This window comes from Balaenoptera physalus (genome assembly GCF_965194825.1).
Source record: "Balaenoptera physalus genome assembly, chromosome: 11".
Lineage (NCBI taxonomy): Eukaryota > Metazoa > Chordata > Mammalia > Artiodactyla > Balaenopteridae > Balaenoptera > Balaenoptera physalus.
The window spans coordinates 67,356,806-67,368,956 of record NC_138896.1 but is presented as its reverse complement, the minus strand read 5'-3'; the positions used below and the strand labels follow the sequence as shown (position 1 = coordinate 67,368,956).

Here is a 12,151-nt window from a genome sequence, read left to right as displayed (position 1 = left end):
TGTTTAAATTTATTCTTTGTTGTACAGTTGGAATCATACTGTATAGACAGTTTTATATACATACTTCAGTGGTATTGAGTTCTGAATCAAAGGGCATGAATATGATTCTTGCTACACATTGTCTAATTTCCTTCTAGAAGAGTTGTACCAAATTATCATTCCACAAGTAATGTATGAGGGTGCCATTTTAACTGTATTTTTTGAGAATTAAGTATTGCCTTGTTTTTTATCTGTTTGGTAGGTGAAAATTGTATTTTTGTTTTGATTTGTGTTTTCTTATAAATAATGAATTTAGCCATAGTTTTCATTTTTATTGGCACATGTGCATCTTTGAAAATACATTACTTATGCAGATAGTTTCTTAAATGGCAGTGCAATTCAATTTAGCAGATACTTACTGAGCACTTGTGTATGCTCAAATCCAGAAGAGATGTAAATTTTGTTAACAATATTATGATTTAGAATTATTTCCATTATAGGGATTTCTTTTCCTTAGAGTACTCATAAAGATAAGATTTTCTAAATCGAATAATTAAACTTGCAGTTTGTGCTAACTAGTTATTAAACAGCTGATGATTTTAACATATAGCTCCATTTATCCTTAATAGCTTCTTCTTTAAGTGGGAACAAAGATTCCATTTATAGCCTGGCAATGAATCAACTGGGAACAATCATTGTATCAGGGTCCACTGAGAAGGTAAGGGGAAACTTAAAGGGTATATTTTAACACTAGAAAATAAAGAAACCAAAATAATTTGATCTGTGTAATTACAAAATATATAGACAGCGGTTTTGCCTTGTGGATACTAAAATAAGGTTTTATTTGAACAAATAAGAGTATAACTGTATAATTACTGTCGTGTGTGGTAACAGAGGCGGAGGGTGGAGTGGGGGAAGCCTGTGCTTTTTTTGAAATTAAAAAGACTTCCTCCTGCTTAAAAAAGTTGGGAGCCTTGGACACTGTCTGTTGGCGGAAGTAGTACTTCCTTCTCAGAATTTAATAGTTGTCATTTGATTTATAGAAGTCATCTATTATTTAAATTTGATCATTTGTATGATACTTTGTTAAAATTCACAGGTTTTAAGAGTATGGGATCCAAGAACATGTGCAAAACTAATGAAGCTTAAAGGGCACACGGATAATGTTAAAGCATTGCTGTTGAACAGAGATGGCACACAGGTATGCAGTTCACATGAACATTTACCTACTGACCTTGTCAAAATTTCATACAGCAGAAGCTCCCCCACTCTGTATATTGTTGCATAGTTGGTTTGAACCAAAAGCCACACATATTAGAAACTGTGGTCTAATTTTTAAATCCTTAAAATACTCAGTTGCACATATAATAATCCACATTTCAAAATTTCTCTGTTTGCCTAACTTTTAAATAAAGGCCAAACGAAGGATTTCCTAAGAATAATTTTAATGCAGGTGAGTATATGCAGTTATGGTATGTATAGCTGAAATAATTTAAAATGTTCCCTTGTGTAAAGCAGAAGGAAGCTTTGGTATTGAATGCTTTCTGGCAGTGTAGTAAGTGGAAAATTTCCTCACAGTGGGTCTGTTTTCCAAGCAAATCTTGTCAGTTGACTATGTAGATACGGTCTATAGATTTAGTTATCTAACATAGTACTTAGAGTCAGCATTTCAAAGAAAAACATTTTGGTAATGTTTGAACATGTATTAATACTCTGTTGGCCACATAATTTGTGAATTATATATCACAATTCTGTCCTGTAGCAGTAGGAAAATGATCTTTCATCAGTGTAGATAATAAAAAACAAAAACTGAGCACCATTTTATGTTATGACATACCTCTACCGTGTACTGCTGCCATTTTTTGCATAGGGCAGGGATCATTGGAATTGATTGTGATTGGTTTAGAAGAGGGAGAGTATGAATGTGATGAGATGAGAAACACCATTGGTCTGTTACTCCTGTGGAATTACGTCATGGAAGTTGCCTCACACATGAATTAGAGAAGCCTTTGTCTCCAGAGGTGAAAGGAAGGTTTGAAAAACTAGCCAAAGGAAAGAAATCATTTTTTCAGAACCAGGCAGAGAAGCTTGAATATTACCATGGAGGTCTTTGGAGATGTGGAAGGATCTTGATATTAAAGTATTGTGTGGCCTTGAGGAGAGGAATGTACTGGTCCCTAGTTTGCTTATCTGCAAAGTGGGAGTCATAATATTTAGTTAGTGTAATTGGTGAGAAGAGTAGAAATAATAAGTATATTCTTGTCTGTAAGCCATGGCATTTTCTAGAGCTCTTGAGTTTCTTCATAACAGCATTTTCATGTGAGTCTAAAAAGCCCAGTACAGGGGAATTCTGTGGCAGCCCAGTGGTTAGGACTCCATGCTTTTACTGCCAGGGCCCAGGTTCAATCCCTGGTCAGGGAACTAAGATCCCACAAGCCGTGAGGCGTGGCCAAAAAAAGCCCAGTACAGTTAGCTACTCACTGTTGCAGTAGCTGCTAGGCTACACTTGAGATGGTTGTGCATGCCTAGTTCTGTTAGCTTTGTCCAGGATTGAACTAGATCATATGGTCTCCATGGGACTGCGCTTAACTAGAGGTTATAGACAAGATGGTTTCCAGAAATGGGCTGTGGGCCTGGCAGACTTTCGTAAATCTCCTCCTGTCTACTACACTCCATGCCTTGTTTCCTATATAGACAATTATGAATGTGCTTTTACCTAAGACGATTTAAGTAGCACATTTACTTACAAATGCACTTCACCTGTAGTCAGTTCCACTTACTGAAAGCAGAGAAGGTGATGTGGTACTACTTTAAAAGCTGCCTGTCAGCCTTAGAGTAAATAATTAAGCAGATACCATTCGTCCTCTAGTTCCTCCTTCATCCATTTTCCTTATTGGCAACGAGAGACTAAATGTAGATTTAGCCACCAACAACACGGCATCCTTACATTAGGGAATTGATCAAGAAAACATCTGTAATAACTACTCAACTGAGAAAAGAGAGGAGGGAAAAAGAAACCTTTACATACTGATTCACAAACTCTTGCAGCATGGAAGAAGTAACCATCGGGTACTGGACCAGAGTGTATACTGCATCTTGCAGAGCTGCCCTGCAAGCTTCTAATGTAGGGTCTCTGCTGGCGTTATAAGTCAGGGACTTATGATAAGATATGTATAATAGGCCAAAGAATCCCATCGCTGTCAGCGTGTTGCCTCACTTCCTTCATTGTATTGATAGTAAGATACTTAGCAAATCTTACTATCTGAGGTCTGGCACCATGGCAGTTGTTCTGATTGTGCCAACGTTCGTGGGCCAAGCCAGCTGACTTTTCAGTCCTTGTACTCGCTCAGGCAATTGCTTGAGGATCTGGGACAACCTGCCATCTTGCTCTGAGTCAGTCACCTCCTTGTGTGTCACTCACAGGGTTTTCCTTGGTAATACAAGTCCTGCTGAACCTAGCTCATGGGTCGGGGGTATCTCTGAGCATTAGGTCACTCCCTGCCCCTGACTTGCTCACTGGGCTGCTCTCTATTGGCAATTACAATTGTGTGTAAGCAACCATCCCAGAAACGCTTTGTGTTGGTCAACAGCAGCCTGGCCCCAATACACTGGTACCTCTCATGTCCATTGGCAGAAGCACAGAGCACCTGATCAGGCTATAGAATCTGTTCCCCTAAGTCTGACTTAGCAGAACCATTTGGGGCATTCTGTCCTAATCCCAGAGGCCACCTCATAATGAAGGGGTCTTCATTTTTATCCCGTGGAAGGGTGGAGGCAGTGGGAAATGTTTTGATGACTCCTGTAGCTCCTATAGGATATCAGGCACTAGAATTCCTATAAAATGGCCACCTCCTTCAACCATACTACCAAATACTGCAAAGATGTTCGCCTGCATAGTACTTTAAAAGTGATTGCTGTCTATTTGGGAGCCTGCTTTTTAGCAGTCTTAGAATACTGACTACCATCAAAGATTATTTTGTATTCTATGTCAGGGTTGATATAGAACTCTAATATACTCTTTGTTTCCTCATCTACTTTCACCTGTGCATTCTGGGTTTGGAACGTATCTCTTTACTGCTGTAAGTCACCCAGCCTGTGAGGACTTTCAACATATCATCTTTGCTTTCCTTTTCCTAAAGTTGTCAGACCTTATTCCTTGCAGATATATGGTCTAGAATCTGAGTGATCAAAGCTTTACTAACAGCTTTGCCACCACAGAGTAGCATCTCTTCCTAGAATGGAGAACTCCTCCCTGCCTTCTCCCCATCAGACTGCCACAGTGCTCCTACACACGTGATGAAGGTCTGCTTGCCACCTTACTCCTGACAGTTTCTTTATTGGGTAGTCTCTTGGTTCTCTTGTGAACTAGTTGGAATTGGAGACTAAAGCACTGATGCTCCTGACAGCTTATGGGGGAGTCTGTTAGTGTGGTGTTTGTTTAATTAAACATGTCTGAAGGCCCCTTCAAGTCAGAGCAGGCCAGTAAATCCTTAATATTCCTGAAGGCCTCATCTGTTCAAACACTATCCAGGTCTCCAAGCCCACAACTATCTTCTCTTCTTTGAAGCTCTCTGCCTGCTTAATTTCATACAGTTCCTTTCCCAGCACCAGCAGTTCCTTTCCCCTCAGGGTGATTTTTTTCCCCAAAGAAATAAGTTTTTATCCCTTTCCTCAGGTCACCACAGTAACTAGAAGAGAACACCAGGCATGCTGAATGTGAATGTGGGGTGGCTGATTCTGCCTGTTTCTGTCACACTGTCTGTGTGCTCAGCCCTGATTTGTGTACCTGCAACTTCTATGTAGTTGACACTCCTGAGCCTTTAGAAATTGTCAGAATTGCCAGTGTTAACTCTGAATGCTGAGGGTCTACATTTTGTATTAATGGATGTTGAACTTGAAGCTCATATGGGAAGTATCCAAGCTCACAGAGTGAGTGGCAAGCCTGGATTTTGCTTTTGGCTCCTGTCAGTAGAATCCAGGAGACCTGGCAGGCCATCAGGAATCCAGAGCCGTGAGGTGGGGGACAAAACAGAGGTGTGACCCAGGGCTCCAGAAGGCTTCCTTGCCTAGTGCAATGCTTGTCAAACTTGGCATACCAGAATGACCTGGAGAGCCTGTCAAAACAGGTTGCTGAGCCCCAGCAGAGTTTCTGCCTCATTAGGTCTGGAATGGGAACGGGGAATTTACATGTTTAACATGTTCCCAAGGGATGGTGATGCAGCAAGCGGCCAGGTACACAGGACAGAGGAAGTTTTGCTCAGAGGGTTCCCCTGCTTGAGCCCATACTGTTGCCTTTGGTCGTTTCAGCCTGTGGTGTATGCTTGTCAGAAGTCTTTATCAGAGGCAGGAATACAGGTTGTTAGAGGTGTGTGTTTGACATTGTGGAGTCATTAGCGAAGACAAGTGTAAAGCACAAGAAAGCAGGAGCTTTTTGGCAGGTTTCTAACCTTAGCTTTCTTTGTTCTCAGTGCCTTTCCGGCAGTTCTGATGGGACAATTCGCCTTTGGTCGCTTGGCCAGCAGAGATGTATAGCAACGTACCGAGTGCATGATGAAGGTGTTTGGGCTCTACAGGTCAATGACACCTTCACACATGTGTACTCTGGAGGAAGGGACAGGAAGATTTATTGTACAGACCTAAGAAACCCTGACATTCGGGTGCTAATTTGTGAAGAAAAAGCACCAGTTCTCAAGGTATGTCATATGTTTTAGTTTTATGATTAAGATTGTTACATGTGCTAGCCAAATACAGCAAAATCAATATTAAAACACAAGTCAACTGTGAGGTTGTAAAAAGATACTTGTTCGTCACCCATAGAAGAAATGGCGACTTCATGGGTACATCAGGGATGGATGGCTCTTGCACTGGCGAATCCTAGTGAGCTGGCCCCAAAGTGCTCCTGAGCTCTCCTGGCTTTCCTAACCTGTCCTTAGAGGAGGAATATGAGGAGTTCAGGTATCTGAGAGTGGACAGCAAAGCAGAAATTTGTCCACTGCCTCAGGAGGAGGATGTGGAAGAGTGCTCCTGAAGAAGAGGGGAAGCTGGTTCATATTCCAAACCATCACTGCCTCAAGATAGTCCTGGGTGGTGGGTAAAAGGGTACTTGAGAAGCCATCCATATTGACACCTGCTAAAAGTGAAGCCTAGAAAATGGCCAGTCATCATTGACAAGATGTTCAGTCTCACCGATGTTCACAGAATTGCACATTAAGACAACGGTGAGGAGATTTCCAGGTTTAAAATGGAGGCATAAAGACAGCACTCCCCCCCACCCCTTCTCAGAAATCATCTGAAAACAACAAGGAAAGCAGGAAACAGAATTGTAAATACCCATCATCTACGAAACTAAGTGACATCTGAAACCACAGTATAGGAGGAAGGACTGAAAAAGGGAATAGAGGTCAAATGAGACACTTGAGAGGATGCCTATGGTGTAAGAGCTCACATAATACTGGCCAATTACAGTTCTTTAAAACAGATGGCACAGCCTAATGGACAAAAGCAATAATCCTTTAGAGAAGCAAGAGAGTGGAGGCTAAAATACAGACACAGCATGTGTGCAGGAAGCACACTGATGGGGAGAGTCATGTGTGGAGGAGAAACTGCACTGCGAGTCCCGCAGCTGCCAGGATCTCTTGGCTGTGGAGAGAAAGACTAGAAGTGTTTAAGCACAGGCATAACCATGTTGTAAGGAGCATCACTTTGAACTGAAGAGGATTCCTACTTGCTAGTGGCTCAGCCCTGTCCCCATGTCTAAAAACCTGCAATTTCCTGGTGCAGGAAGAATAGTGCAAATGTAGAGTCATTCCATTTGCATAATGTATACATGGATATATGTGTATTTTTATATGTATGGTATTTTAAAAATATAGGAGGACACAGTAAACTGTTCACAAAGTACAGCTGTATTCCTTAAGCAAGTTGGGGGGGGTACATTATGTGGGTACTTTTCCTTTTGCTGTGTTGTTAGAATGGTTTTGGTTTTTGCTACAAACATTTTCCAAGAAAAAAACGTATTTCCTTGTTACTAAGAACATGAAGACAAAACACAGGAGTGACAAAACCAAAAAGTTATGGTAAGCCATCCTTTTGACTGTACTCATTTAGAACCCTTAAATTAACCACACTTAAAACTTTAAGCCACTGTTTTTGGTAAATAGTCACCCCTATTACACTTTTATAGGGCTACGAATTCCTTTAGCAAAGAGACTCATTCTTCTCTGCATCCCTAGCTTTTAACACATGCTGTGGTATCGTCAGCACACAGATGTTGAATGAAGGAGTTGATATTTAATAGTGTATAGCTGGTCCTGGCAGTTCAGAAGAGTCAACATTCCACAAAGCAATATTTTTGTGCTTTGTTTCAGATGGAGCTTGACAGATCAGCTGATCCCCCTCCTGCAATCTGGGTTGCAACAACGAAGTCTACAGTAAATAAATGGGTAAGTGAGCCACTGTATATCTGGCAAAGGTTTATAAACATGTGGTTTGTTATCACGGACCTCCCAGGTACCAGTAGCAAATGCTCAGTATGAGCCTGACTCTCAGCATGCTTTTGGACAGTGACAAAAATCTGAAAGCCCCTATGAATGCAGGTGTGATCCTAAGGATTGTACAAAAATTAAGGTCATAGTCAAAATGCAGCTTCTGACTTCTTTGTCAGGAGCCAAGATACACATTTGATGTGCTTAGAATAAGCGCTGTTCCCTGATAAAACCAGTAAAGTACAGCTTTAAAGTAGTACAGTTTCTGACCTCTTGAAGCTGTATTTGAAAAGAGGCAGCCCAAGTACCAACACAGCAGGGAAACGCTAGGATTCTATTTTTCTAAACGTAAGAGAAAGCAGAAAGTTGTTTTTTTCAAATTCATTTCCTTTCTCTTTATAGCACGAAGAACAGGTATAGAAATAAAGGATAAGCAGAGAGAAGTCACAAAAGTACTATTAATTCTTAAGTCGTAATTAAAGAAGATTTAAGTTTTCTTGCTTACCAGACTGTGGATAACAGAAGAGAAAGTGTTTGCGTTTATTCCTGTTTATATGTAGATCAAGTGGTCTTTCTCTGTACTTGTAAAAAAAAAAATGTTATATAACTTGTTTAAATTTCATTGTGCCGATTTGAGATCAACATAGCTTTACCTGGAAGAGTGCGTAGTCTTCTCTCCAAAAAGACAACATTCCCTTCTTAATTTTTGTTTTGTATTTTTTTAATCATGGTAGGTAATTGTATTTTGTGACTAAGTATTTTTTGGTTGATGTTGTTATTGTCGGTTTTTCTCGTTTGTTCTTTGTTTTTCTTTGTTTTTTTTCTTTGTTTTTCTTGCCACTTTAAACTAATTGGCATAAAATGATTAAATAATGAATTTTGTTCCTTTAGACATTGAAAGGAATTCATAATTTTAGAGCCTCTGGAGATTATGACAATGACTGTACAAATCCTATAACACCCCTTTGTACACAACCTGACCAGGTTATTAAAGGTAAGTAAGGATATTGGAAGGTATTGTCCGTTTTATTGAAGTTAATTATACTTACTAAGAAATTGACAAAAATAAAGGAGATGACCTTCCTTTAAATGTAATCCTGATGTCAACAAAAGACTAATAGTATATTGGTTTGTTTTTAATAGAAGAAAAATATTTTTTAAATGCTTTTTAGTGACTTTAAAAATTGAGCTTTCTTGAGTTAATCTTTTTGCCCAGCATTAAAATAATCATGGTCTTGGTAAAGCCAGCAACCACTTTGTAAAAGATACAAGATTTAATGTTGTCTTTTGGCACAAGCCATAATGGTCAGATCTGGCCCCTGAATTCTGCATGCTACAACTGCGAGTGACAGCTCTGACTTCAAGGGGATTAGAGTATTGAATGGTGTGTTTATCTATAGTTAGATGTCCATGCTGTGACCTTTAGGATAGAATGTCCATTCAGGAGAAGGAAGATAGGAAACAAAAGTTAATGAGAGATAGGACTAATTCAGAGATTTCCTGTCATCATGTGGACTTTTCCTAGTGGGTAAAAAAATTATTAAAGGGTTTGCTCTTAATAATTTTCCACTAGTAGACCCTTGAAGTGAATGGAGAGTCTTTTAATCTGTTATTAAAATCAGACAGTTTTTCTTTGGTTAGCCTCAAATTGCCTTAGAAATAATTATATGGTCTTCTGATTTACCTTCTCCTTTCTGGGGGCTAGTATGATTTACATTCTGTTACAATACATGCCAGTTAACATTATTGCTGTACTGTGAATTTAAATGTAGGATTGTTTTCCTAATTGTGTGGATTTTTTTCCTTTAGGGGGTGCTAGTATTATTCAGTGTCACATTCTTAATGATAAGAGACATATATTAACCAAAGATACCAATAATAATGTGGCATATTGGGATGTATTAAAGGTAAGTATCTTTTTGTAATTAAATATAGGTTATTGGATTATGTATCCCTTTATTTTTTATTGTAGTCTGTGTGTGTATATGTGTTATATGTGTGTGTGTATAAAATAACCAAGATAATAGTCATATAAATAAAGATTTAATTGCAGCCTTATTTTGGGGTGGATATATATATTCTTATGTGAATATTAGATAAGGCCATAGTTTATCTTTTTAAGTACCCAGAATTTGAATGGAACCGTTTTCTCTGTTTAGTGTATTACAAACTGTGTTGTGCTGCCTTCCCTTAAAATGAAAACATCAGAGTTCCTCATCCTTGAAACTGCTGACATTTTGGCAGTGGGGCGGGGTAGGATCTGTCCTGTGGATTGTAGGGTGTTTAGGAGCATCCCTTAGCCTCTACCCAGTAGATGCCGGTAACCACCTTCATCCCTATCCCCCACTTCAGTTATAACAAGCAAAAATGTCTCTAGATATTGCCATATGTTTAGGGGGAGGAAGGAAGAAGAAGGATGCAAAATCACCCTGGGTTGAGAACCACTGGAGTACACAAAATAAGTTTGGCCATTTCTTAGGATTTATAGCCATCACTGTGAGCAGCAGTTACTACTTTGGGTCATGTTACAGTGACTCCTTGGATAATTGAGATGTATTAAGCTGTTCAACCACATTATAAATAGCACTGAAGAATTTATAGACAGATTGAAAAGTTTGCTTTTAGAATCCTGACAAATGTCCCTTCTTAGTGTTGTTGTTATATTTGTTCAAAAAATATTTCTGGAATGAACGAATACTGTGTGCAAAGAACTGTGTTGAGGGTCACAAATGATGAAAAAGTCCATTTCATGATCCCTTCTGGTAGAAGGGACAACAGAGCACAAGATAGCTTATGGACAAGGGTGATTACTTACAGCTGGAGAAATCAGGAGAACCTCACAGTGGAGAAATCATTTGAACAGGGCCTTAAAGGACTCCAGCAGATGGATTATGGGAGGGCATTTTAGGAAGAGGAAGTGAATGACAAAGGCACAGAAGAGGAAGGTAATCAAAACATACTTATTCAGGGCCAGGTGAACAGTTTTGTATAGCTGGAGACCAGAGTAAGTATAAGAGAGTAGTAGGGGTGTGTAAGGATGAAAGATGAGATTCACGTCATTTACCAAAAAGTCATGAATTTCAGGCTCCAGGCTTGGCCTTTCTTTGGTACTTCCTAAAGATTCTTAATCATAGATGATTTTAGAGCAGGAAAACCCTATGTTCAGAGCAGTAGCAGTATGTATAATGGGAAAGAAGCCGGAAGTCAGGAAGTCAGTTGTCTTAAGCATAATGACTTGGGGATCTACAGAAAGAGATGGATGACTTTTGGCCACTGTGAAGCCTTGGAGAGATCCTGGCCAGGCCGAAGACATCAGATCTCATTGTCCTCCAGGCCTTCCACCCTCCCCTGGAGTCCCTCAATAAGACGGTTTGATCCAAAAATAAAAGAAGAGACAGATGTTGGGTATATTTTAAAGGAAGAATTGAAAAGATCTGGTATTTTGGTTAGGTTCCTGGTTATAAGGAACAGAGATTCACTTAAGTTAACTTCTGGATCCAAAGAATAAACACATTTCTTTCTCGGAAAAGGGGACTGTCTCTGAATGGAAACCTTGGCCTGACTAACACATTCCCTCCCTGTGGCGCAGCTCTGTGGGAAATCACATTACAGAACAGTTGCTTGGTGAGCATGGCTTCAGAGCAAGAGACTTTAGTTGAGTGGAAAATTTAATTGCAGTAGGCTCCAAAAATTCCAATTGGTTTTTTTCCTACAGTAGAGATGTGCTTGTCAGGGGACCAGAAACTCACGTTTGTTTCAGAGAGGGGTTCTGTGAAGACAGAGAGGATCCAGAGTAGCCCTAAGGACCTCATCAGTAGGAATTTGGCTGCTTCACCACTAATGTGGCCCTAGCTCTGCCCTGTGGCTAGGCTTTACCTCATGCTGCGCAGCATCTGATATTCTCCAGAATATCTAACAAAGTCAAATCGAGCCAGTTCCTCTTTGATTTTCTGCCTATGAGTCTGATGTCCTCTCTTGGTCTAATTAGCTGAAGTCTGAGTAGAGTCCTGCTGTCTGAATGGGAGGTAGTTCTACTTAGATGGGGCGCTCAGCTGGCATGCACCATCATTGGCATTTTTGTGGCCCTGGCAGCTTCCCATATCCAGACACTAGACCTTGAGGTTTTAAGATCAAGTGATCAGGCAAAATAGACATGGCATTATACAGAAATACGGAAGTCAGGAGTATTTAGGACCATAGGCTCAGAGTTAGAGCTGCATTCTGACCTTGGCTCTGCCAGCTACTAGCCAAGTGATCTCCAGAATATGCTTACCTTTGTCTTTATTCCTAAAATCTGGATGGTCCATATTTCTTGGTAATGTTAAGGGGGTGTTTGAGAAGTATTTACTGTAGTGACTGACACATAGTAGTTAGGAGGCTGTTGTACTAATACAGGCGAAAGATCAGATATTCCTCTGGAGTGGGGTGGGAACAAGGGGAAAAAACAGAATGATTAGAAAGATATTTAGGCCTGTAGATAAGTGATGCTTGAATAAAAGGGAGTATGAAGAAAAGGAAGGAGCAGAGATTAGTCCTAGGTTTCTGGATTAGTTTGGTGAGTGGAAGTGATACAGGGAACGTAAGAGGAGAAAGCATTGTTGGGCGAAAGGGACATGCTGAGAAAGACAGCAGATTTGAATTTATGTGAGATATCTGGGTAGAGGTGTTTGCTGGGCAGAGAGCTATAC

At 40.0% G+C, this 12,151-nt stretch overlaps 1 protein-coding gene across 4 annotated transcripts in view; it reads left to right on the top strand.

The window, feature by feature from the left end:
- The window catches only part of WDR48 (WD repeat domain 48), a 44,181-nt gene that overhangs the window by 16,742 nt on the left and 15,288 nt on the right, over positions 1 to 12,151 (top strand). For all 4 annotated transcript variants that reach the window (XM_082413737.1, XM_082413739.1, XM_082413736.1 and 1 more), the window contains 6 exons: positions 609 to 697; positions 1,079 to 1,180; positions 5,448 to 5,672; positions 7,347 to 7,421; positions 8,355 to 8,457; positions 9,273 to 9,370. In XM_082413737.1, coding sequence (XP_082269863.1) covers positions 609 to 697; positions 1,079 to 1,180; positions 5,448 to 5,672; positions 7,347 to 7,421; positions 8,355 to 8,457; positions 9,273 to 9,370 — 692 coding nt within the window. The remainder of the gene's footprint in view (positions 1 to 608; positions 698 to 1,078; positions 1,181 to 5,447; positions 5,673 to 7,346; positions 7,422 to 8,354; positions 8,458 to 9,272; positions 9,371 to 12,151) is intronic.